The sequence below is a fragment of the Megascapheus bottae genome, chromosome 10 (genome assembly GCF_031878675.1).
Source record: "Megascapheus bottae isolate mThoBot1 chromosome 10, mThoBot2.hap1, whole genome shotgun sequence".
Taxonomy (NCBI): Eukaryota; Metazoa; Chordata; class Mammalia; order Rodentia; family Geomyidae; genus Megascapheus; species Megascapheus bottae.
This window is the reverse complement of record NC_143518.1, coordinates 35,089,014-35,115,776: the sequence shown is the minus strand read 5'-3', so window position 1 is coordinate 35,115,776 and position 26,763 is coordinate 35,089,014. Positions and strand designations below refer to the sequence as shown.

At 48.9% G+C, this 26,763-nt stretch overlaps 1 protein-coding gene across 1 annotated transcript; it reads left to right on the top strand.

The window, feature by feature from the left end:
- Vangl2 (VANGL planar cell polarity protein 2) lies at nucleotides 1-26,239 on the top strand. Its single transcript, XM_090340661.1, has 8 exons — nucleotides 1-282; nucleotides 15,839-16,099; nucleotides 16,235-16,355; nucleotides 18,862-19,469; nucleotides 20,208-20,344; nucleotides 20,853-20,988; nucleotides 22,346-22,577; nucleotides 23,371-26,239. The coding sequence occupies exons 2-8, from the start codon at nucleotides 16,029-16,031 to the stop codon at nucleotides 23,629-23,631; spliced, it is 1,566 nt and encodes a 521-aa protein (XP_090196787.1). The 5' UTR covers nucleotides 1-282; nucleotides 15,839-16,028; the 3' UTR covers nucleotides 23,632-26,239.
- Nucleotides 26,240-26,763: the final 524 nt, after the last annotated feature.

Sequence of the window (26,763 nt, the reverse complement as noted above, 5' to 3'; positions counted from 1 at the left end):
CGTTGATTCCTTGATCTTTGGTCCCGCCATGGGAGCCTGAGCGTCCTCCAGTGCCCCCCGGCCCCCTGCCCCTGGGGCCTCGAGGGGGAAGAGGCCAGCGGTGTGGGACGGAGCGCGGGGTGAGCGGACTCGGGAGCCCCCCTCGACACCCCCCACCGCCCGCGCCGCGCGTCCCGGAGCGCGGAGTTCGGAGCGACCCCGGAGCGCTGCGGATACAAAGGCGCCGGGCCGGGCCGAGCTGCGCGCCTGCGGCGGAGCCCACCCGGCAGCTCGCGGCGGCGGGTGAGTGCTGGGCCGCGGGGGCGCGGGGAAAGTTTGTTAAAAAAAAAAGAAAGAAAACCAGAAAAGAAAGCATAAGAAAAATAAAAAGGAAGGAAGAAAAGGGCAGCAAAAAGAAAAAAAAAGGAGGGCAGTCATGCGAGGGGCCGGGGGTGCCCGGCCCTGGAGCAAGCGGGAGGCTTCTGGGGGAGGGGGCTCGAAAACACCCCTTTCCGGTCGGTTCTCCCACCGCACAGCGGAGGACCCCCCAACTTCAGAGGGAAAGGGGTGCGTGGGGAAGGGGCGGAGCCCAGGCCTGGAGAGCCGGGGACTTTCCTGGGCCCCGGGCCCGAGCGGGGGGCCTCAATGATCCCAGGAGATCCGGTGGAAGCCGGGGACCGGGAGCGTGCGCTGGAGCTGGGGCAGTGGCGGCGGAGGGTCGGCTCTGGAGGTACTGGAATCCAGGTGTTCAAGGATGCATGCACACCTCAGGAGAGCGGGGAGGGCCGGGGCAGGTATGCATCGAGGCTGTGCAGTGGAGGTGTGTGTGTGTGTGTGCAGCCCGAGGACGCGGTTGGCGGTGGAAGACCCCGCCACTGTGTGTGTGGGTCCAGGGGGCTAACCGGCGCCTACATCTCCTTCCACTCCCATTTACCCCCCCCCCCCCCGCCCCCAGGACCTCGGGTTCTGCGTTAGTGAGTTTTAAAGGCTCGCTGGAGGATCAGCAGGCACGAGTCTTTGTGTGTGTGTGTGTGTGTGTGTGTGTGTACGCACGCACGCGTTGACGTGCTATGTGTTCTTGCAGGTGGGCCCTGGATTTGGATATGTAGGTGTTTTTCTGTGCTTGAATGTGTTCATGGCCACGGAACAGGCTGACCACGCATTTGCTGTGTGTTTGGATATGTATTTATGAGTGTATTCAGCAGTGTGTTGTGTGTGTGTGTGTGAAGGTGGGGGTTTTTAGGAAGAAGGTGGGTAGGTATTAAGGAAGGTGGGTTTATAACAGGAAAATGGGATATGTGTGATTCGATGTGTGTGTATGCACGCGCGTGTGTGTACCCGTGTGTGCTCACACATGTAGTGGGGCTGGGTATGCGTGAATCTGTGTTCTCTTGTGTTGATGAGTGTCAGCGTGTGTATGTCTGCCATAGGTGGGGTGTGTGTATCTGAGTGTGTCAGAAAGCCCATAGGGAAGGCTGTATGCGATGCTGAACCTTCTGGGATGGGTCCTGCCTGGGTTCAAGGATAGTGTCTTGAGTATTTGAGAATTACAGGTGGGAGGGAATGGGCTGTCTTAGGAGGTGACTGTTTCGGGAGAGGGTTTTCAAGAGGAAGGTATATTTTGTAGGAAAAGGAAATGGGGAGGTTTGGGGCTCTTGTAGTCCTAGAGGTATGGTGTGTATGGGGGGGTGGGGTTTGAAGGAATCAGAGATACTAAATAAGAGTAACTGCCCCCCACCTCAAAGGTTGGGATCTAGTGCTGGGAGATGCAGCTTGCTGGGTTTCACATCTCTAAGGCCACACACACTCTTGGAAAACCACCTTGGCGATTGCTGCTTAAGAGCCCCTAGTCTGGATTTTGATGTAGGTTGGAGGAAAGAGGAAGAAGTACATCTGGAGGGATAAGACACAGCAAGCAACAGAAGAGTTGAGAAGGTGGCATGGATGTGTCTGGGAGTTTGTGCAAGTGTGTCTGTGTGCATTAACGCATTCTTTCTGTTTTCCCTAGTGAGATGCACTGTTGGTCTGGGATTGGATATGGGGCCAGGGCTAAGCTGGCCAGAGGACTGTCGTTTGTGTGTGGGGAATGGGGCTCTGTATTCATCATCGTGGTAGAGGGATAGACACAAGAGGATACCAGTCTCCCTCACAGCATCTATTTCCTTTCTCCTTCCACTTGTCCTTCTATTTTGGAGAAGGGATTGCTAACCTCTTCCTTTAGGACAGGAGGTTTGTTCCCCAGCTGCAGACTCTGTCATTTCCCTCTTCCTACCAGAGGTTGGGTGGAGACACCCGGTTTTGAGTGGAGACTGCAGTTGCACATGCCTATTAGGGTCTCTGGGCAATTGCAATTGGAATGTTAGTCTCTAATGGACAATTGGAATGTTCCCTCGTTAGCCCTCAGGGGTCCCGACCCTTCCTGAGGCCTGAGAATGAGAGTGGTCAGGGCTGGGAAATGTTAGAAGTAGGGATAGGAGTAGAATAAGGAAAGGTCAGATTTTTTTTTTTGAATGCATGATTCTCCCAAGCTGGACACTCATCTGATGTTAAGGCTCTCAGCAAGGCACTATGTCTAAGGTGTACCCTGTTTGCTATGTATACACCCCCTGTATGCACGACATATTGTACTGGTGGGGGCTTTCCACAGAGGAGGAATTTTGGTCAGACAATAGGAAGTGTCATTTAAAAAAGTACTTCCAGATCGGGCACCAGTGGTCACATCGGCCCCTCCTTCCCCATTGTCTTGCTCCTGCCTTCTATTTCCTCTAATTCTTCCGGGGCAGACCTCTTACTTCTGAGGCGTGTCTTCCTTCTGCTTCATCAAATTCTTCTACATCTTTTTATCTGCTCACCTGTGGGAAGAGATCTAGGACTCTCTCCTCTCATCCCTTCTGAGTTTTAGGGACTATTGTTTCTTTGCTTATCCTTCCCACTACAGCTCCTCACCCTATGAGGCAAAGGGTGGAGTCAGAGCTGGTTGGAGTTAGGATATAATAGCAGTGCAACTTTAGGCAAGTTTTCTCAGCCTCTGAGGTGGTTTAGGATACCATCTTCCAAGCCCAGACAGAGTCATCTACCAGAAATCTCAGGTCTCCCTACTGGCTTCCTCCTTCCCTTCTTTCAGTTTGTTCTGACTCTGCTTTCCTTCTCATTCTAGGACCTGAGACAGAATAGATAACTTTTTGAAGCCTCACCTGTTAAATGCATTTAATAAGAAACTTAGATTTATGAGGATCAAATGAAGTAATGTGGAGAAAGCATGTTGCTCAGTGCTTAGTACAGGTTAGCTGAGATTGTGATTGTTGGCTGCCATAAGGGGAGCTGTCTTTGGTGTTGCTCTTTTCTGGAAGACCGTGCTAGGCATTGCCCACTATCTGCCAGGTGCTGTGGGAAGCACAGGGGATGGAGGGACGAATAAGACAGGCTTTCAGAGGGGAGACATGCATGAACATGTCCATTCCCTGTAGTGAGTGGTGTTGTGTGGAGGTGTGTTCTGGACACCACTGGAGCATAGAAGAAGTATGATTGGCTCTGGGTGGGGGGGTGGTGGTGATATCAGGGAAGGCTCCTGGAGATGTAGCTAGAGTTTTAAAAATTTAGGTGAAGTTTACACAGCATGAGTTTAACCATTGTAAAGTGAATAATTCAGTGGGATGGAGTCCATTCACAATGTTGTACAACTTTCTCTATCTAGCTCTAAATCTTTTTTTTTAACCTAACCCCCCAAAGAATTCTGGATTTATTACCCTCTTACTTCCAGTTTCCCCTTCTAAAATCCCTGGCAAACACCAGTCTCTATTCTGTTTCTATGTGGTTATCACTTCTGGTTATTTCATAGCAATAGAATCATAACATGTAATCTTCTTGTGCTTAGCTTTCAAGTTTAGCATAATGCTTTCAGTTTTCATCCAGGTTGTAGCAAGAATCAGTATCCCATTCCTTTTTATGGCTGAGTAATAGTCCCTTGTATGAATATAGCGTAGCTAATTTTGTTTTTTTGCCAGTGCTGGGCTTGAGCTCAGGGCCTAAGCACTATCCTTGGACTTTCTCAAGGCTAGGGCTCTACCACTTTAGCCTCAGCACCATTTCCGGCTTTTTTCTATGTATGTGGTACTGAGGAATTGAACACAGGTCTTCGTGCATGCTAGGCAAGCACTCTACCACTAGGCCAAACTCTCAGTCTTTAAAGGACAATTAGGAAGATGAGAAGGGGACTGAGGAGTGACTTTCTGGTAGAAGGTGAGTAGATAGGAGAAGGCAGGAGCCTAATGTTTGGTAAGGCCAGATCTTAAAGTTGGGATTTGGCCTTAGTTTCCTTGGCTATAAAACAAAGTTAATGATCCCTTTCCTTCCTTGTCCTCTGGGGTTGATGGAGGTGGAGGTGTGGGGGAGAGAAGCGCCTGGGAGATTATTACTGCTTCTCAAGATTTAAAACATTTTTCCCCCTCTGTTCTCATCTGTCCTCTCGGCTCCCTCCATTGTACTCTCTCTACCCTGTGCATTCCTCTCCTTCCTGTTGTTCTTCCCAGCAACTTCTTTGCCCTGTGAGCTGACCAGAAATTTCTCCTCATACCATTTACAGGCAGGTAATCCTGTGCATAATGAGATTTTTTTTGGCCGCAGGTGAAGGAAAGACCTGGGAGTAAATCCTGTTCATATGTTATCTGTCCCCTGAACCTTTCCCCTTCTCTTCCCTATCTCTTGGTGTTCTGCCTTGGGCCACCCTCTGTCACCTGGGTCTAGGAGAATCTTTGCATCAGCTCCCTCCACTCTGTCTGGTACCAAGCAGGTGGGGCCCTTTGGAAAGGAGGTGTTGTGGGGCTTGTCTGATGCCCCTGGCAAAGTTGGTAATTACAGTCAAGACAGCTGGGAATGGGGTTGGGAGAAGCAAGCTTAGAATCAGCAGAGCAGAGGCTATCCTGGTAATCAGGGTGCGGCAGTGAGAGGGGAGAGTGGGAAGAAACTAGGGGTTGGGGTGGTATGGAAGCTTGGGGCCTCTTCCCTTGCTACTCCACACACAGCTGGGGCCTGAGAGCCTAGAGGAGAGTAGGAGGTGATTGGAGTCCAGGCCCAGTCTCACTGTGAGGAGGCGGAGAGAAAAGGAGGAAAGGAGAGAGGCCAGGGGTTCCAGAAACCCCTGAGGAAAGAAGCAGTGTGGGAGGAGGGGTTTTGGCTGTTCCCTTAGTACCTGGATGAGGTCCAAGTTAGGGAGGAGCCGACTCTGCACCCAAAGGTGATTCCATCTTATTCTGGGTGGGATCTTCTCACAGTGAGATGATGGGAACAGTGGCTATGCACCCCCTAAAGGAGAAAGAGGTGGGGTAATATTTACTGAGCATCTGTTATCTGTTGTATGCCAGGTTCTCTGATATTTGAAAAGAATTCCTTTTTTTTTTTTTTTTTTTTTTTTTTTGCCAGTCCTGGTGACTGAACTCAGGGCCTGAGCACTTGTCCTTGGGTTTTCTTCAAGGATAGTGTCCTACCGCTTGAGCCACAGCACCACTTCCAGCTTTTTTCTATGTATGTGGTACCAAAGAACTGACCCCGAGTCTTTGGGCATGCTAGGCAAGCACTCTACCACTAGGCCAAACTCCTGGCCCCAAGAATTTCCATTTTGCAGATAGGAAAACTAATGTTTAGAGAAGGTAAGCAACTCATTAAAAATATAACGTAGCTCATTAAAAGGCTGTGCCACATCCATTGGACTTCAGACTCTTCTCATCACCTTTTCCTACTTTTTTATTTTTTTATTGTTGGGATAATGTATAGAAGGGTTACAGTTATGCTTGTCAGTTAGTAGGTGCATTACTTCCACACATTGATATCCCCTCTGATGTTTTTGTTCCCTTCCCCCTACCCTCACCCAATCATCTTGTTTTCCTCTCTTCCCTTTCCTATTTCAAATAAACAAATAAACGTATATACAAGTCAGATACAGTAACAATATGAGATTAACCATAAGGGCAAAAAAAGAGAAGAGAAATAACATAGTACATTAAGAACAACAATCACACACGATAAAGCTCTTCTCAGCACCTTTTCCTACCTCCTACTTTTTTGTTTTTCTTTCCTTTTTTTAGTCAGTCTTGAGACCTGCACTTGGTGCTTGGGTGCTGTCCCCGAGCTGTCTTTATTTAACACTAGAACTCTACACTTTGAGCCCCAGCTCCACTTCCAGTTTTCTGGTCCTTAATTGGAGATAAAAGTCTCTCAGACTTTCCTGTTTAGGCTGGTTTGGAACTGCAGTCCTCAGATCTCAGCATCCTGAGTAGAAAGGATTACAGGTGTGAGCCACCAGCATTTAGCTTAGCTTAGCTTAGCTTAGTGTGTGTGTGTGTGTGTGTGTGTGTGTGTGTGTGTGTGTATGTATGTATTGGAACTTGAACTCAGGGCCTGAGTGCCATCTCTTGGCTTTTTTCTTTTCTTTCTTTCTGCCAGTCCCAGGGCTTGAACTCAGTGCCTGGACACTATCTTTGGGCTTTCTCAAGGCTAGCACTCTACCACTTGAGCCACAGCACCACTTCTGGCCTTTTCTGTGTGTGTGGTACCAAGAATCGGACCCAGGGTTTCATGCATGCTAGGCAAGCACTCTAACACTAGGCTATGCTCCGGGCCCCTTAGCTTTTTTCTTAAAGGCTAGCACTGGACCACTTGAGCTTCAGCTCTACTTCTAGTTGTTGATGTTTTGGGGGTTTGTTTTTGGTAATTAAGTGAAGATCAGAATCTCATCTCAATGACTTTTCTGCCCTGGGCTGGCTTCAGGTCTTAGCCTTCAGATCTCAGCTTCCAGAGTAGCTAGGATCACAAGTATAAGCCAGTGGTTCCTGGCTTACTTTCCCCAGTTTTCATTTCAGTTAAATCTGTTGCTCATTGTTGCCTTTTTTTTTTTTTTTGGCTAGTACCAGGGATTGAACTCAAGGCCGCCAGCTTGCTAGACCAGCACAATACTACTTGAGCTACACCTCCAACCTATCTTTTTGCTGGTAATTTTGGAGATGGGATCTTGAGGACTTTGCTGCCGTCAGTGGCTTCACCTCAGTTCTCTAGATTTTAGCCTCCTGAGTAGTTAGGATAACAGATCCAGAGTCACTAGGCCCTGGATTTCTCCATCTTTTTAGTTTTGAGGCAGGATCTTCTTATATAGCAGAGGCTTGCCTGAAACGGGTGATCCTTCTACCTCAGCCTATGAATACTGGGATTATAGGCTTGTATGCCACCTTTCTACTGCCTCATCCTAAATAGTTGTCTTTAATCTTGGGCATGAATAAGTCCCCAACCCTCTAAATAGCAGACATGAATCCAAACAGCTAGGGAAGTAGAAAAGCCTGCTCCTGATGGTGGGAGCCAGATTGGGGAGCCCCCTCTCCTCTAGGAAGAATGCTTTCTAATCCTTTGGCAGAAGTCTCCCTTTCTCCTGTTTGGGGCCTCTGTTTGGGGTAAGAGTCATGGGAAGGGAGTAACAAATTACCATAGCTCATGGGGTCTTATGATCCTAGGTGCCTGGCCCTCATTCACTGTATGGTTTTCTTGAATCACCCTAATAGTATCCCTGAGACTCTGCTGTCACCAGTACCTGGATTCCCCAGTTTGGCTGGAAACCAGAGTGACTTTTTTAGGGTAAGAGGGATAGGAGGGAGGCGTGAACAGGTGCTAAGTTTGAGGTGTGATCCAGTAACTTAAAAAACAACTGAGTGTGAACAGAAACACATATTTTGTCGCCGCTTTACTCTAGGAATGGAAGTGGTAGATAGAAGAGATGAGGGGGGGATAGCACTGAGAATCCTCAGAAAGTGTGAAAACCTTGGTGAGATGGGGTTGGGTTGGTTTTCGAGATGGTAGAGGCTAGTTTCTACTTGGGCTCTTCAGCTTCCTCTGTATTATAGAGAAGAGTAGCTGATTGGAGGCCCTGGGATGAGGTAGAAGGTTGTATGGGGAAACTCACGTCTTCCATCCTTATTAACACCCCCCTGCCCCCCATCACACTGTGTCTCACACCCGAGGCTCACTCTACTGCTTCCCCAGACAGTCCTGACAGTGTCCCATATGTTGTTCCTCCCCCACAATCTTTCCCCACGCCTCACTTTCCCTATCCACAGTCAGCCTAAGATTGGCCAACTTCCCCTTCCTAAATAGCTGCCTTCCACCTTCTGTGCCTTGAGGCAGGGGCCTGGCGAGCTGCTTTTGAGGTGTTTTGGGGTCAGGGACTTTGGGGGCCTACATTGGACAGCAGGTGATGAGGATGGGAGGCGTTTGCTTGATTGTAAGGAGGATGTCCTGTAGATCTGCTCTGCTTACTCACTTCCCACTGTCCACCTTCCTTCTGCTCCAGGACCCTTGCAGACCTGTTTTCCTTCTTGCTTCTTCTCCAGCTCAACTCTTGGACAGAGAAGGGCCAGTCAGTTCTCTTTTTCAGTCAAGACAGGGAGCAGTTTAAAGCCCTGTAGGTGGGGATTATGGGGCCTCCCCCAGGTGAAAATTAAATAGAACATCAGACATCTCAAAGCCCTGGTTACCTTCTCACAAGCGTTGTGTCCTGTTTCTTCTCTGGTTCCTCCTGGGACAAGTGCCAAAGGGATTACTCACAGCTCTTTCTGGCCCTCAAGTCTGACTAAATGAGTCTGGGGGAGATTGGGGAATGAGATGTTATGAACGGTGTGTGTGTGTGTGTGTGTGTGTGTGTGTGTGTGTATGTATGTGTATGTGTGTGTACGTGTGTTAGGTTGGGGGCAGGGAATTTCTGAGAGCTTGCATGGGGGCAGGGGTGCTAGAGAAAGCAGAGCAGGTCTCTACAGAACCTGCCTAGCCAGGGTGGGTGGAGCTGGGTGGGGCAGGCAGGAGCCATTCCAGGTTTCAGAGGGGGAATACAAATGTAGGTGGCTGTGTATGTGTGTTGGTGTTTTGGGGTACCCACTTTCCTTCCTTGCTTTAGACTAAGGGAAAATAAGAAAGTAGATGGAGAAGGGAGTGGCTATGGCTTTCTTTCACCTGTCCAGGTAGCATCAAGCTCAGGTATCCTGGCAGGAGCCAGTCCCCTGCCTGGACCCCTCCCCTGCATGCTCCTGTATGCTGATTGGATGCTGAGTTATTCTGGGTGCAGAGATGACTGGGTGGACCCAACCTGGCCCCTCCCCTTCTATTCTGCTGGGTGAGGAAAGGATCCTACCCTCACCCTAAGGCTGTGAGGATGGTGAGCTCATGTCTGGGCTGCCCTGGGAGAGTGCTGGTTACCAGCGCGGGGGTGGGGCACCTGGTGCCAGCTCCTGTGCTCCATGGGCCTGCCTATTCCCACTCAGCCCACTGTGATCCAGCTGTTCGCTTTGGCCTGAGCAGCACTGTCACCCAGGGCCACGGGGGTCTTTTAAGAGTAAAGTAAATTCTTGATTCCATTTATGGTATAGGGCTTAGGGTTGTCCCTTGGCTGTTCTGTACCTTATTTTTATGGTAGGAAAAACCCATCATGGGCCTCTTAGGATGGATGGCTTGTCTATGCCCAAGGCAGAATGGGATAAATAAGAGAACATCTAGATTCTTAGTCATGAGAATGGGAGCTGGCTAAGTACAGAAGCCTCCCTTTCTGGGGAGAGGGCTCTTTGGTCTTACCTGCCTTGGCATACCCTGTTTAGTCTCTGACCCTGGGTCATGGTGAGAGGAAGGTATAGGGCTACAGTCTGCAAATTTCTTTTCCTGTCCTTCTTAGTGTTAAAGACCTACAGTCCAAAGGAGACTTGTGTAGAAACGGGACCCCTACCAAGAAGAGCATGCCTTAGAGCCAGTGTTAGTAAGCTCTTTCTAACAATAGGAGGCCCAAAAGGGTTATTGAGGGAACTCTACCTACGGGCTGGCTACATTCCTTATCTGGGCCTAACTTTATTTTATTTTATTTATTTATTTATTTATTTATTTATTTATTTATTTATTTATTTATTGCCAGTCCTGGGGACTCAACTCAGGGTCTGAGCACTATCCTTGGGTTTTCCTCAAGGCTAGAGCTCTACCACTTGAGTCTCAGCACCACTTCCGGCTTTTTTCTATGTATGTGGTACCAAGGAATCGAACCCGAGTCTTCATGCATGCTAGGCAAGCACTTTAACCACTCGGCCAAACTCCCGGCCCCCGGCCCACTTTTTTATTTTTATTTATTTTTTAATCTGTAAAGCTTAGGGTTGTATCTTTAAGGCATTTTTCGGCATGGTGTTTGAACTTACTGAGAAGGGGGTGAGAAGGGTTCCAGCACCTTCTTTTCTCTTCTCTCCTCTGGAAGCCATGTTACATGTCTGCATGCTCCTGAAACCAAAAACCTCGAGTTTCTTCCCTCCATCGTCTGCCAGGGCTGCCAAGATGGGGCATATCTGTGAAGCTCGGACAGCAGGGTGACAAAGAAAGAAAACCAGGGCCATGAAGTGGTACCCCAGAGCTCTGGAATCTCAGCTGGGCTTCATGCTAGTTGCTCTTCTGCCTTTGTGGTGCTTTGTCTATGGGTGGGTACCTAGTTGTCTGGACAGTGGGCTGGATGTTTGGACATCTGGCTTGCTTCTTGCCTCATACCTTCCCTCATAGTTGGGTACCCGGCACTTTGAGCAAAACTTATATTGATATTCTTGAGCCCTGGGCTGTGAGGTGAAGATTAGGAGCCACAGGGAGAGTGCCACATGTGTATCCTACTTCATGGGCTGTAGTGCAGAAAGGGTACGGGGCATACCCATGATCCAGACTGCTGTGTAGCATTTAGAGGTCTGTGATGGGCCAGGGTCCATTTCCGAAGGTCTTGAGGAGGTAATCATGCCCATGCCCATGTTCCGATGGAACCGTCCTTCCTCAGTCTCTCCTGGGGAGAGGACAAAGGCTTGTCAGAGATCTGCCTCTGTCAGAGGAGAGCTTTTAGCTTCTTGTCCTCTTTTCTGTCTTCTTCCTTCAGAATGAAACCTAAGAGTCTCTATCTCACTGGCCTGGTCCTCTCTCCAGGTGAGGAGCAAGCAGTGCCTTTTTAAGATGTGTTTTTGTGTTCTGTCTCTTGTCTGTCTTTTCTTCTCTGGCTGAGTCACCCTGGCTGTAACAGTGGTTTTCTGGGCCCCATCTTCACCATCCTCTTTCTCATTTCCCCAGCCCAGGTTTGAAGTGGCAGGGACTAGGTTACCTGGGCCAAGGCTACAGCAGTGGCCATTCACAATCCACCCACTCACAGCACGCATGGAGTATCTGGGTTTGTGTTCAGTGCCCTGCTGCCTGAGCTGCTCCTGTGAGTGGAGAATGGGGAAGGGTCAGTCCATCCTGGTCTGTGTTTTGGCCACCTCTCTTCTCCCTTCTCCCTTAACTTGCACACATACCCTAGGGCTTTGCTCCCTCTGCCTCTTGCTGGGGTTCAGTGTATTTTTTTCTAGAGACCTTCAATTGTTTCCTGAAGAAACCTGATCCATAGCTCAGACAAAAGCTGGGGCTGCTGGAGGAGAAACCCCATTCTCTCCTTCTCTGTCCCTATCCCCCCACCTCCATAACCTCCTTTGCTTTGGATGCTGGGTATGGGTTCCAGGACCCGGCTGCCATCTCCTAGGCAACAGGGGGGTTTCGTTGCCATGGTGATCAATGTGGGAGAAACTGGGCAGCCGGGACAAAAGCCCCCACATTCCCCCCTAGCCCTCCCCCTCAGTCCCCTTGGGATGATACTGAGACACATTCCATTAATTTTATTTCTGAAAGGCCTTTGGAGGGGAGCAGGGTCTCCTTTTTGTGCCTGACTTTCTCTTCTCTCCCTCTCTCCTCTCTGGCCTCCTTTTAACCCCACATAATCCATGGCTGGGTTTGAAGCAGAAGGGACTGAGCGTTTATGTCTTGGGGGACCAGGGTGAAGTAAAAGCAATGGGATGTTCCTCCTTTTTTACAGCCTCCCACCCTTTGCCCCCCAGCTCAGCACAGCTCCCTTCCCTGTGCCAAGTCAGGACTTCTCTCTGGTCTCGTCATCCTTCTGACATTTCCACTTGTTGATCTCATCCAGTTACCCCTCCCCCAACTCTCTTCCCTGGGAATGCTGCCCACCCTGGAGACCCTCCAAACCCGATTCCTGAGACTGATTAAGTGAGGGGAACTTCTGCCCCTCTTTGCTCACCCCCTAGCCCTCCCTCAAGCCTCTCCAATGCTAAGATTTGTTCCCTGGGGTACTCCTAGGGACAGCAGGCCAGGGCCTCAGCAGTTGGTTCGTTTGTGGCTTCTTTGTTGAGTGGGTAGAGGGAGAATGCACGTTAATGTATGTAGGGCACCCTGGCTAGTGATGCAGGGTCTGCGTTGGGTCTTTAATAAGTAGCTGGGTGGGAAAGTAGAGAGCTCTAGGGCGAGCAGCTTAGAACAAAGGCTTGGGAGGAGACTGGTACCCTGTCTGGCTTGAAATTTATCTGTAGGGAAAACCAAGTGGCTTCAATGTACTATCTCTGAGTGTGTTTGAAGTGGTGATTCTAGTTGGGATGTATACATGTGTTACTTTATTTAGTGATACAAACAGCCAGATTTATTTATACCATCGCATTCCCTAGTTTCAGAAGAAGTGTCAGGGGATTGGGATATGAGCGATCTAGGAGCTAGAGCTAGCTTAATTGCTTAACTGATTACTAGCTGTGCAGTTTATGAAAACACTTCTTTCACTCCCATGATCTTTATACAACCCTCTAAAAGAGGTATCATTCATTATCATCTCCATTTTAATGAGGACTCTACCAGGTTACAAGTATAGTGAAGCTGAGAAACTTGATCGTGGTCACCCAGCTAGTCAGTGGAGGAGTTAGGTTTTAAATCTAGATCTTTGAGCCCTAATCCCAGCTTTTTTGTTGTTGGCAGCTGGTCGATGTGGGTATTCAGGGCAAGGGCAAGGAAATGGAGGTGAGGATACTAGAATCTGTGTATGGATCCTAATCCAAACACAGCATTTCCTTGCCCCTCTACTTACCACCACTCACTTTGTAATAGGCTTATTGTCTTTCAGCCTCCTGACAAAGTTCAGTTTGTAAGAAGAGACTAGCAGGAATAAGTTGGAACCACATTGAAAGTGGTCCAGGTGTGATGTCTAAGCCACATGGAGGAGTAAACCAGTAGGATAGGTTCTCAGCAGAGGGGAGAGGAAGAAGACTAACATATAATTTACAAATAAGGGAGGGGGTTTAGCAGGGTAACTGGGCAGGGGCTTCAGAGAGTTTTAGAGTGGGGTTGAGGTTTGTCTTTCCCTAAGTTTATCTGTACCCCACACTTGCCTTGACATCACAATATTGACAGACACACTGGCCCATACATGGATTGCCTCTAGATGATTGGTAGGAAGAGAAGTAAATGAATTTCCCATGGCTTTTATTTTCTTTGCATGCACAGTTTCCAGGACAGTCAGGCAGGCATATTCATTTACTAAGGGGTATCAGTTACAAATATGTACCACTCACCCTATTATTCTCGGGTTGCTGATGGTTTAGAGTCATTGGAGAAAAGGTAGCTATACAAAGCCAGTCTATTTTAGCCCTTCACATAACAGACCTCTCAGTGGCAGTTGATTTTGTTTATCTCCTGTCAGAACCCTTCTTGGCTTCCCTAGACCCCCCCTGTTCTGGCCTCTTGCTCTTAGGGTCTCACCTTAATCTCACCTGCTCCTTTTCCTCTAGACACACACATGCTCATTTTGGGAGTTCCTAGGTCCCTTCTGTTTGTGGTATGTGTGTGGGGGCGGAGGGGGGAGGAGAGTTACTCTACCACTTGAGCCACACCTCCAGTTTTCCTTTTTGTGTTTTTTGGTTAGTTTTCAGACACATCTTGAATTTTTGGCCTGGATCTAGCCTCAGATCTTGATTTTCCTACCTTGACTTTGACAACCAGCTTATTGCCGAGATTGACTCTGCTAACTTTTTGCCTAGGCTGTTGTCAAATCTTTATTCTTTTAATCTGCCTCCTATTGCTAGGATGGCAGGCATACACCATTGCCCCACTGGCAGGGAATCTTTCTGGCTACCTCCTTCTCCCTTCTTCAGGTCCTGTTGATTTTATCACTTACATGATATCACAAACATGATCATCTCTCACCTTTTCTGTGCCTCTACCCCTAGCCAAGTCTTCACTACTATATGATATCCTTACTTATCTATTTCTACTTGTATCTTTTCCCAGTCCATATCTACATAGATAAAGTAGGCTTCTCATTGTCTTAGAATACAACCTGAGCATTTTACTTGGCCCCTGGCTGGCTCTGGTTCCACCTACTTCTCCTGTTCCTCAATTCTGGCTCTGCTGTCCTTCTGTGGCATTTGTGTGGTTCTACTGTTCAGGGATTTTCTTTGCTCCCTTAGGTCTCTACTCAGTTGTCATTTTCTCAGATTTTCCAGAATGCTCAGTTTAAAGTAGCTCTGCATAATTGTTTTTTAGTTTCCTGTTCTTTTCCTCTCATGCTGACATGCTCATTTATATTTATCTGCTTATTCATTGTACATCTCCTCAAAGAGCATAAACTCATAGTCTGTCACAGCACTGTTTACACTGTGCCTAGAAAAGTATGGGGTTCATAGAAGAAGGTGCTTTATAAAGATTTGATTCATCAACTCTTTTTTTTTTTAATCCTCCTTTGTGGGACTTGAACTCTGGATCTGGGCGTTGTCCCTGAGCTGTTCAGCTCAAGGCTACCCTACCCCTTGAGCCACAGCACTATTTTCAGTTTTCTGGTGGTTAATTGGAGATAAGAATGTCAGGGACTGGGCCGGGAGATTGGCCTAGTGGTTAAAGTGCTTGCCTAGCATGCATGAGGATCTGGGTTCAATTCCTCGGTACCACATACATAGGGAAAAAACAAAACAAAACTGGAAGTGGTGCTGAGGCTCAAGTGGTAGAGTGCTAGCCTTGAGAAAGTCCAAGGACAGTGCTCAGGCCCTGAGCTCAAGCCCAGGACTGGCAAAAAAAAAAATAAATAAATAAAGTAAAAAAAAAAAAAAAAAAAAGAATGTCAGGGACTTTAGTGCCTGGGCTGGCTTTGAACCATGATCTTCAGATCTCAGCCTCCTGAGTAGCTAGGTATGAGCCACTGCGCCTGGCTGATGCATCAACTCTTTATAAAGTTTGAGTTAGGTTGGAAGTGAGTGTCCAGTGCCTGACTATTCGTGGGGTTGGGTTGGAGGGGGGAAGGTAACATTGGGTGCTAGAGTAGCTGAGGCTCATGGGAGGGGGTGAGGCTGGGCTTGCAGGGGTGATGAGTGGGCCTTGGGGAGAGGAGGAAGGAGCATGTGCCCTGCAGAGTTAGAGGTGAATGTAGATGAAACAGCCAGATACACTTATGTCTTTGTTATTCTAGGACTTTGGGCTTTTTTTTTTTTTTTGCCAGCTCCACTTCCGGCCTTTTTCTAAGTATGTGGTAACAAGGAATCGAACCCGGGTCTTCATGCATGCTAGGCAAACACTCTACCACTAGGCCAAACTCCCGGCCTGGACTTTGGGCTTTTTGAAAATCATTTTACTTGTCTTTTACTCCCACCCCTACTATACTATCAATACTCCCTCCCTTATCTCCTATCTTCTTGCATGCTTGTCAGAGTATGGGGGAAAGGGAGCAAGCTTGTCTCTGAGCCAATGTTTTTGTCATTCTGAGCAGTCTGTCCGCCCTGGGAACCTATGCTGACCTTTCCCCAATTCCTGAGCCCTGGGTACATTGCAGGTGAGAGGATTCTTAGCATTCAGGGCATTGGGCAGAACAGGAACCTGAGCAGAAGTCTTCTCAGGCAGTAGGTAGACTGAGCTTCTGGCAGCTGTCATTTGGGAATGGGCTTCTCTCTGTCCTGACCCACAGGGCGCATCAGCGGCCCCTCTACCCAGCCACCTCCACCTTCGCTGACCACCTGCCTCCTCTCCTCAGGAGCGTCGCTTGATTTTCTCTGAGATAAGCCCACCCGCCCAGCAAAATAGAGTCCCTCAGGGTCACAGTTGACTTCCTGAAGGTGCCTCTTGGCCTGAAGAAGCCGGTGTTGAAGGAGGTGGCTGTGGGGCCCCCCAAGAGGCCCCAGCCTGCGGCCCTGGAGCGCTACAAGGCAAGGCGTTCAGACGCCATGGACACCGAGTCCCAGTACTCGGGCTATTCCTACAAGTCGGGCCACTCCCGCAGCTCCCGCAAGCACAGGTGGGCATGGCCCAGGGGATGGAGGGAGGGTTGAGGCCACTTGGGAGGTGGGCACAAGTTGGGATGGTAAGGCAGGATGATTCTGAAAAGAACTTGACCTTCTTCCCCTTGCCTTCCTCTGGCTTCTTGCTGCAGGGACCGCCGAGACAGACATCGCTCTAAGAGTCGAGATGGGAGCCGTGGGGACAAGTCAGTGACAATCCAGGCTCCTGGAGAGCCCCTGCTGGACAACGAGTCTACCCGGGGGGATGAGCGGGTAAGCATAAGAGAGACAATGAGGTCCAGACTAGGCATGTAAGCGAGCTGAAGGAAAGGGTCTCCCTGGGCAGGGGTATCTTGTTATACTTATGTGACTTTAGTGACCCAGGGTAGAACCTTGGTTGCAGTGGAATTTCAGTGGAGACCTTCCAGGGCCAGCAGCCTCTTCCTTATCTTGAGAAGCAGGCTGGGTGGACTGTGTAATGAAAACTGCCCTGGGCTCCTCTGATGCTGATGCCAGCCAGTTAGGCTGGTTGAGAGTCTGAAGTAGGTGGATAGTGGGGTGGTGGGTGGGGCCTGGGGCATGTGGGCGACTGAGTTTTCTTTGAGCCTTCAGTTGGTGTGGGAAGAGTAGTATAGAGCTGTATAGTTTTTTGTCTTTTTTTTTTTTTTTTTTTTTACAGTCTTGGGACTTGAACTCAGGGCCTGGGCATTGACTTTGAACTTTCTCAAGGCTAGCACGCTACCCTTGAGTCACACCACAACTTCTGGCTTTTTCTGTGTATGTGGTACCAAGGAATCGAACCCAGAGCTTCATGCGTGCTAGGCAAGCACTCTACTACTATACTCTTGGTCCTCAGCCCTGTTTTTTGCTGGTTATTTTGGACATGCTATCCCAGGCTAACTGTGAACTTCAGTTCTCTAGATCTCAGCCTCCTGAGTATACAGGTTTGGCTTACCTTTTTTGGGGGGGAGGGCGATGAGAATGGTTGGAGCTCATGTCCTTGAACTGACAAGGCAGATACTTTAACCAGTGAATCCTCCCTGCCTCTTGGGTTCTTGAACTGCCCAACCTCTTGAAAGAATTGACACTATGTTTGGGGATTGTAGAGGGAGAAGTAGATCCAGTTCCTTGATCCAAAAGTGGCTGGCACATCCGCTTTCTTCTCCCATCTTTGAGAGAAGAGATTCCTCAACCGCTTGAGTTACTGGCCCTGCCAGGCTCTCTCTTCCACTCCCTACCTCCGGTGTCTCAGTCTTGTAGAGGGAATCCTCATGATATTAGGACAATTCCATATGTCCTGGCTTTCCCAGGAGTGAAGGATGTGGGCACTGAAGGGCTCTTCTGGGATAACCTTTAGCCACTGAGGAGAAAGTTTGAGCAGACCCCACTCTCAGAATACCTGAGAACCTCAGGTTCCACCCTCCTGCTTTCACACCCTGTGTGCTGTGGGAACTCAGATTGCCCAGTAGAGCTAGCTTCACCAGTGTACACAGTGACCTCAAGTCTCCACTGTTCCTCATGCCCTGCCCTGATTATTTACTCCCCTCCCACACAGTTTCCCCTGGTGTCCTGTTTTGTCAGGTCTTTCCCTGCATCCGAACTCTCTAGGGGAGTAGCGGCCTGAAGGATAGGTGTTTATTGCTTAGCCTGCATTGAGTTGTGGCCTGCACAAGCCCTACCCTGTTGCTTTTGGTGTCACTGTCCTGGCTTCCTAGTACCCAGCTTCTGTACTTCATGAAGTGCAGCTCGTGAAGCTTTGTGATGTTTTCCCCCTTGGGCTTCATCTGGAGTGCCGTTAAAATTGTGCTTCTAGAATGTCAGTGTTTTTTTCTTTTTTTTTTGGTCAGTCATAGAGCTTGAATTCAGGGATTAGGTGCTGTCTTGGAGCTTTTCTGCACAAGGATAGAACTCTACCACATTGAGCCACGGTGCTACTTTTGGTCTTCTGGTGATTTACTGGAGATAAGTCTCACGAACTTTCCTGTGTAGGCTGGCTTTGAACCATGATTCTCAGATCTCAGCCTCCTGAATAGCTAGGATTGCATGAGCCACCAGTGCCCAGCTAGAATGTCAGTGTTTGAGTAATTCATGCAGATCTGATTAAAATGTAGATTCTGGTTCAATAAATGTAGAATGGACCTGCATTTCTGACAAGCTCCCAGATGATGGCCTACAGGGTACATTTTGAGTAGCTAGCCATCCAGCCCTTTAAAATAATTTAATTCCAGGAGTCTCAATCTTGGGTGAACATTAGAATCATCTGGGGAGCTTTTTTTTCGTTGTTGTTTAAAGGTTGACAAGCAAATCTTACTTTGCATAATTGGTTTCCTTTGCAAGCTCCCTGGGTGATATGGATGTGTGCAGGTGGGGCTGGAGACCATTAATTCAGTCCAACTTGCTGCCAGGGGTCAGCTTAGGTCCCATCATTCCCTGGAAGCCAGCATGTTTTGCCTGGTGAGTCTGCCCTTAGATCTCTGTCACTGCAGGAGAACTCCCTTGGCATTTGTCCTGTGCCCTCTTTTCCAAGGGTCATTGCTATTTGTGTGGTCTTTTTGTCTTTGATTCTTGTACAGCTCCCTAAGGGCCCCCATCTCAGATGTCCATGTATGCAGAGGCCAGCCTTGGGCACAGAGTGTAGCTCAATAAATAAATTGGGAATTACATATTGGTTGATTCTTGTTTCTTCCTTCTCCTTTCCCTTGTGTTCTGTCTTCTCTCCCCTCCTCCTCTTTCCTATCCGTACACCCTCCATCACCCTGTGGTCTCTTCCTGCCTATAGGACGACAACTGGGGGGAAACAACAACAGTAGTCACAGGCACCTCTGAGCACAGCATCTCCCACGATGACCTCACACGCATCGCCAAGGACATGGAGGACAGTGTCCCTTTGGACTGCTCTCGTCACCTGGGTGTGGCGGCAGGGGCCACTCTGGCCCTGCTCTCATTCCTCACACCACTGGCTTTTCTGCTGCTTCCCCCATTACTGTGGCGGGAGGAGCTAGAGCCATGTGGGACAGCCTGCGAGGGCCTTTTCATCTCCGTGGCCTTCAAGCTGCTCATCCTGCTGCTGGGCAGCTGGGCTCTGTTCTTCCGCCGGCCCAAGGCCTCGCTGCCCCGCGTCTTTGTGCTTCGTGCCCTGCTCATGGTGCTTGTCTTCCTGCTGGTTGTCTCCTACTGGCTCTTCTATGGTGTCCGCATCTTGGATGCCCGAGAACGCAGCTACCAGGGCGTGGTGCAGTTTGCTGTGTCGCTGGTGGATGCGCTGCTCTTCGTGCACTATCTGGCGGTGGTCCTGCTAGAGCTGCGCCAGCTCCAGCCCCAGTTCACGCTCAAGGTCGTGCGTTCTACCGACGGCGCCAGCCGCTTCTACAATGTTGGCCATCTCAGGTATGGGTGCCTGGGGCAGGAAAGGATTTAGTGGGTAAGGTGTAATGGTGGGACTGGATGTGATGGGCTGGCAGGGTTGGGTGGTTGAGCACTTTGCACATAGCAGGTTTTCAATTATGTTAGCTGTTTAATAGGAAGGTCATGTGCAAGATTCTAATAGGACTTGAATTGGTAGTGAAAAGCGATAGAGATCAGTAATCTTAGAGGAGAATGGACAAAAGGGGAAAGAAGTTGGGGAGGGGAGTTTGAACCTGGGGTTTTCTAGCTCTTTCTTGGAGACAGCAAACTTCTTGTGTGAGTAGATTGAGGGTCAGTGCTGAGCTAGCCAGAGAGGGGATTCCCCAGAGGAAGAACTGAGCACAAGTCAGCTGTCCCCATACTTCTGAGCTGGTTGCCTTCTGCTCTGCCCACTCCCTCGCACGGAGTCTGAATAGCACCTCTTGGGTCTTGTCAAGAATCTTGGAGAATGCTAGTAGAGGGTGAGGAGGGGATCCTTAGCTGGGATTCCAGTCCAATATCTTTTCTCCCTGGGCTTCTTTCCCTAAAGCCTAGTAGGCCTTGCCCTGGGAAAGGTTGGGAGCCTGGTAAGTAGACGTCAGGCTTGAGCCAGGCTTCCTGGAAGCAGCTTGTCCTCGTCATGTGTCCTCTCCAGCCCTGCCAACCTGCCCTGATGTGTCCCTTCCCCTGCACCCCTTGTCTGTCCCTCCTCCCTCCCCCTCCTACCGTCTTCCCCCACAGCATCCAGCGCGTGGCAGTATGGATCCTGGAGAAGTATTACCATGACTTCCCTGTCTACAACCCTGCCCTCCTCAACCTGCCCAAGTCCGTCCTGGCCAAGAAAGTGTCTGGCTTCAAGGTGTATTCTCTCGGAGAGGGTGAGCGGTCCTGCTCCTCCGCCCCTCCTGGCCTCTTCCCATGCAGGACTCCAAGCTACTTTCTCTCTCTTTGGCTCTCACCCATTTCCCCTTGCTTTTCCTTTTTTTTCCCCAGCCTATGTCCCAGCCCCCTCTGTTCTGTCATTTCCTTTGACTTCAGGTGGCTGGTCTTAGCTGCTCATCCTACCTACTGTCCCCTTTTGCTTTGGTGTGTCCCCGGATCTGGCTCCTCCGTGTCTTATCAGCCCTGGTCTCTGCCCTTTGGCTCTGTGAGCTGCAGAACCTCCTGAATCAGGAGGAATATGTGCAGGACTCCTGCCCTTCCGACTCCTGGTTGCTTTCCTGTGGCCTCTCCCAGTGGTGGCCAGGAGGGCTGGGACTGGGAGGTATTGCTGGGAGGTGGGGATAGCTACCTCTGGACAGGTCAGGCTCTGTCTCCAGAGCTCCTGGAGGAGAAAGAGAGGGCACTCTCTGATGTAACCATCCCCTCTGTCCTGCTCCTGTGCAGAAAACAGCACCAATAACTCCACTGGTCAGTCTCGGGCTGTGATTGCAGCTGCAGCCCGGCGACGAGACAACAGCCACAACGAGTACTACTATGAGGAGGCAGAGCATGAACGCAGGGTGCGCAAGCGGAGGGCCAGGTGGGTCCCTGAGGGAGCGGAGGTGTGAGTGTGGAATGGGATATGGGGTGCCTGTGGAATGAGTGAGGGAGAGGAAGCCCAAGAGACTCCTGTAACTGCTGGAAATAGATGAGCACTGATGATACAGGGACGCACGTTCATTCCCCGGTGCTACCATGACTGATTACCATGGACTCAGCAGCTGTAAAACAACGCATTTATTATCTCCCCATTCCGTGGGTCGGGTTCAGGCTTGTTGGACCATCTGCCTGCAACCTCAGGCTGAAATGAAGACAACTCTTACTTGAGCTTACTCTTTCCAGAAGGACAGTCAGCTCATTTTATGAGTCTGCTTGTCTCACAAATGGCCCTGGTTGCAAGGAAACCAATGATGGCTTTTACTCCTTGGGCATCTGCCCTTTTTTAAAATCACATATGATGCACTGCCATTCTGTGTGTGTGTGTGGGGGGGGGGATGACACTCATTCTTACCCTTATTACCTTGTTTACCTTTTTTCTTTGGCTCACCTAAGGCAAAAGATGCTTTCACAAGGAATCTGGTTAAGAAACTTAAGAGAAACAAGAGAACACAGTTCAAACACACTTAGTTCTGAGCCCCACCCTCTTAGCTCATTGAGGCAGGTCCCAGGCCTTAGAATTTCTTGATACTGGGCTGTGGGTCTCTTCTCACTTCAGGCTTTTAGGCCTTGTGGCTTTTATTTTGTTTTGGGATCTCCAGTGTGGAGGATTTCATTAATTATCTTCTTCTTTTATTCTATATACCCTCTGTCATAGTCCCTGCTTTTACTTCATCTACTGTAGTATTTGATTTTCTTAAGATCTGTATGTGTTGTACAAATTTAGTGTTGGATTGTGTGTTTTTAGTATGAATTGGCTTCCATTCCTCCCCCCCTAACATGTTGTCTGTACATCACACTTTATTCTTACCTCATAGAACATTCCTGCCTGGTGTTAGAATTATAGTCACCTTATACATTTCTCTCCTTTTTGTCAGTCATGAGGCTTGAATTCAGGCTTGGGCTCTGTCTCTGAGCTCTTCTTTTTTTCCCCTCTCAAAGCTAGTGCTTTATCACTTCCAGTTTTCTAGTGGTTAATTGGAGAGAAAGCCTCACAGACTTCCCTTCTTGGGCTGGCTTTGAACTATGATCCTCAGATCTGAGCCTCTGTTCCCTTGAGTATGTAGGATTACAGGCATGAGCCACCACTGTCCTGCTTTTCCCCCATTTTGGATGGAGAATTATGTCTTGTTAACATTTTAATTTGTAAGTCGCTTGCTGCTTGGGCTGCAGCAATCAGAGTTGATGGAGGGGTTGAGGTGAGAAGTGGGTATGTGGTCCAGACTCCTTCCATCCTCCAGGCTCGTGGTGGCAGTGGAAGAGGCCTTCACTCACATTAAGCGGCTACAGGAGGAAGAGCAGAAGAACCCCAGGGAAGTGATGGATCCCCGAGAGGCAGCCCAGGCCATCTTCGCATCCATGGCTCGTGCTATGCAGAAATACCTTCGGACCACCAAGCAGCAACCTTACCACACCATGGAGAGCATCCTGCAGCACCTGGAATTCTGTATCACACACGACATGACGCCCAAGGTAGGTTCCATGCTCCTAGCACCCTACCTCTTCCCTCTGATTTCTTCTACCTTCACTTTTCCTTATTCTCTGACATCTCCCCTCTTCATCCCTCTCTAGTTTTCATCTCTACTTCCTCCTTGTAATCTCTTTTCTCATCCCAACCCCACCAACCCTGTTTGCATGGAGTGAAGGTATAAATGGGTGAGACACAGGAGGACCCTAAATTATTTGAAAGATGCCCGAGACCTGTTTCTCATCTTCATAAGAATGTTGGAATTTCCATACAAGGTGCCATCCCTAACCCCTTGGCCTCTTCACAATCATCTACCAGATGGTTTTTGGTTATGCTTATGTTTACCCAAACTCCTCAGTTCATTGTCAGCTTTCCCTGAGCCATCCTTGGTGAACAGGTAACTAGAGATGTTGCACATTAATCTTACTTCACCTCCATCCCCTACTTCTCTCCCCTGAAAGGCCCCAGTCATGTAAGTCGTATGTGTAGGCTTGAGGAAAGGAAGAATGAGGGAAGTTTTTCCCAAGTCATATCCTTGTATGAACAGAAGAGCGGAGGATGGGAGTCAGGATCTGAGTTCCAGTCCTGACTTGACAGAGCTCCACATCACGTCTGAGGTGCCATCATCCATGGAGCAAAGGCTGGAAACTGGTGTACTCCACAGGTACCCGTTCATAGGCATATAGTGAGCCTGGAGATAGGTTGGTTGTCTTTAGAAGTTTTAGATCCTCATCACAGAGTTGAAGGGCAGTGGGTGGATATGAGTGATTCCTAGGCAGTGCCTTTTCCTCCCCTCAGGCCTTTCTGGAGCGATACTTGGCAGCTGGACCCACCATCCAGTACCACAAAGAACGCTGGCTGGCCAAACAGTGGACATTGGTGAGCGAGGAGCCAGTGACCAATGGGCTTAAAGATGGCATCGTTTTCCTCTTAAAACGCCAAGACTTCAGCCTGGTGGTCAGCACCAAGAAGGTGCCGTTCTTCAAACTCTCCGAGGAATTCGTGGATCCCAAGTCGCACAAATTTGTCATGAGGCTGCAGTCAGAGACCTCAGTGTGATTGTGCAACAACAGGAGAGTGGGAGACTCTGGGGGCTCTTGCAGGGTGGGAAGGGCTTAGTTCTCATTCCTGCCTCCCTTCTTCCTCTTGCTCTTGTTTTTTGTTTTTGTTTTTACTTGAATTAACTTACCCTTCACCCTCCTATCTTTCTTCCTTTACCCCATGTGAACCTGGAGAGGCCATTCTGCTGGTTCATTCTGGAGGGGTCATTCTGGCCCCCACTTTTTATCACTCCAGACCTTGCAGTATCTGTGCCTCTCTCTTTTTCCCAGACTTTCCCCAGATGGCAGTCTCTTCTGAAAGGACACAGGGCCCTCCTGATTGAGCCCTCTCTTGAGCCTCTACTTGTAAAAATTCTCTCCAGTGGTCCCTGACAGGGTTTCTTCAGGGGCGTGGGGTGGAGGTGGAGGTGGGGGCCCAGATCTGACTCCAGAGAGCCACAGTGCCAAATTCCTCTAGGCCAGCAGCTGTTCTGCTGCCCACCCCCTCACCCTACTTATCAGTCCAGAGTTAGGAATGTTCCTGCCAGTGCTATTTGCCTCTAGCTTTTAGAATCCTCTTTCCTCATCCCCACATATGAGAGCAAAGAAAGACCTTGAACCTAATGTGGAAATATCCATCTGCCTCATCTACCATTTCTGGTTTGTATGGTCCTGTGTGATCACAAACAAACTAAGGTGGAAACCCTCTGACCACTTTATCAGGACTGTGGCAATGTGTCTTTCCTGAGTAGCTCCTATGTGGAGGGGCTGGATAGATCCCTGAGGTCAGAGAGACCCTAGTTACTGACCCCTGTTGTTTGAACCTGCCTGACCTTCATTCCCACCCTTCCCAATGAAAGATGGCATATAGACTCCTGTATAGACCTAGCTATGTGCAGACTTCGACCAGCCCTGTAGTCTTAGACATTTCTTTTTTTCCTGCACCAGTTTTACCCCAGTTCTGCTGACCTCCAGCTCTGGAGACCTGTTGCCTCATCTCTTTGTTGGGGAGGAGTCAGCAGCTCCTCCTCATCCCCTGCCTTAAATCCAGTTCTTTGCCTCAGGGGTCTCTTTACTTTGGCCTTCTAGGGTCCCCTCTTCTTCTCTCCCTGCCTGTTTTTCTGGGCTCTCTATTGGGACGAGGGACCAGGATTACTGCCTTTTGTGGGTATTTAGCTCCTTACTCTGTTTTAGCCTTTGCACCAAATCTGAATGCTCCAGAGTTTAGATCTCATTTTGAGCAAAGTTCACTGGCCCTCTAATAAGTATTTATAAAGTACCTGTGAGCCTTTCAATCAGTCCCCTTTGAATTAGGTCATTCTCACCACAGAGAGTGGAAGTAGGAAACACCCATATACATCCTGCCAGGATCCATGTGTAGGACTACACTGTGGCTAGGATTCTCTGGGCCACTTCTTTCAATAACTCTAATGTCCCGTCTATGTCTTTCTTTTCCCTGAAAATTTTCTACCCTTGTGTTACAAAGCACACCCTGAGATGCCTGTTAATCTCAGCTGGGAGAGATCTTCTCCGAAGTGACCACTGTAGGGGTTGATGGAGCCTCGTGGTTAGGTTCTTTTACTATTTTCTACACCCTCTCTACCCTGCACCTGGAACTAATTAGGGGCTCATCTGCCAGTGCCTACCTTGTTCTCACAAGAAGAAGCTGACTTAGGTAGAGCTGGGCCCAGGGGTCCCTACACAGGCCCATCTGAGATCTCTCCAGTCGTGGAGGTCCTGGAAGTTCTCTTTTCTTCACAAATCAGGTTTCAGAGGAATTCCTTGTGTGTCACATAAATACCTCACTGTCCTGGAAAGCAGGGCCTGGATGGTGATTGGGTCATTACCTTTGGTGGGCAAGAGCTGGCTATGGTGTGGCTTGAGGGATGGGTTGGGGCGAGCAGAAACAAAAGTATTTGGACTCGTAGTTGCTGCCCTAGCTTTGGGTCTGGGGAGTATTTATTTTAAGAACCTGCCATGTTTTTAATCACTGTGAGTTTTTCATTCCTTTTCCCTAAAGCAAAAAGAAAATTCCCCCTCAACTCTCTTGTCTAAGCACTAAGGGCTGTGACTAAGAATGATAGCATTTTGGTCCTTTGTGTCAGAACTGTGGTATCTTTGTCTCCTTTGGTTACTATAATTGTTTTTTAAGAAAATGTCTGGATGGTCATCAAGCATATAGCCGTGTGTGTATCTTCTTGCTTCTCCAGTAAGGGAAGTTGTCTCCATGCTGTGAAGTGCTCTTTGCTGGGCAGCTGATGCAGTCTCTCCTGACAGTTTCTCCACTAGGTTTGTCCTACCACTTGCTTGATTTTGTTCATTTTTTCTGCTTTGGGGATGTGACTACAGACCTCCCCCTCTCCCCTACTTTACCACCACTACTGCCACCACCATCATCGGATGCTTTGTTGAGCCTCTCCAGTGCTCTTGTTGCTATGACTACATAGCATCTTAACTCATTCCCCGTCTTTCCTTTCATCCCCTTGGAACACTTGCCCCACTTCCTTCCACACCAGGACACGGTGCCTCAGTTCTTCACCTACCTCGCCATTCTGTCACTGTCCATGCCAATCCCTTTCTCTTAGTGTTTGTCATCTCTGTGTACTCTTATTTATGTCCCTCTACTCTCGCTTTCCTTCCTATTCCCCTCCATTTCAGTGCTTCATTTCCCACTTCCCAGCCCACCTCCACGTTCCTACCATAAACTCTGATCCAACACCAGCAATGAGACATCAGAATTTCTGGAAACTTCTCATCTGAAACACAGGATTTATGCAGATGAGTTCACTTGCCCCTTCGTGGCAGTCTGTTTTCTCTTTCCTCTGCCCGCCCTGTGGGGCAGCATCTGCTGATGGATTCAGTCCTGGTGTGTGATCGTTGTGATTTGTTCTGTGTGTAAAAGGAAATGGGCTTTTTTTAGTCCCTTCCAAGTGAGATTGTAAATGTAGATTTTTTTTCCCCTACTGTTGGATCTAGATGTTTTTCTTTTCTTTTTTTTTTCTTTCACTTTTTTTGGGGAGGGTGGGGTTTACAGAGCTGAGACCTTGTGCATGCATGTAGAAAATTGTAAAATGTAAATTTTTTTTTAATATATAAAAAGCTTGTTTTTACAGTTTGCAGTGGATTAAACATTATGGCAATTCTAAGAATT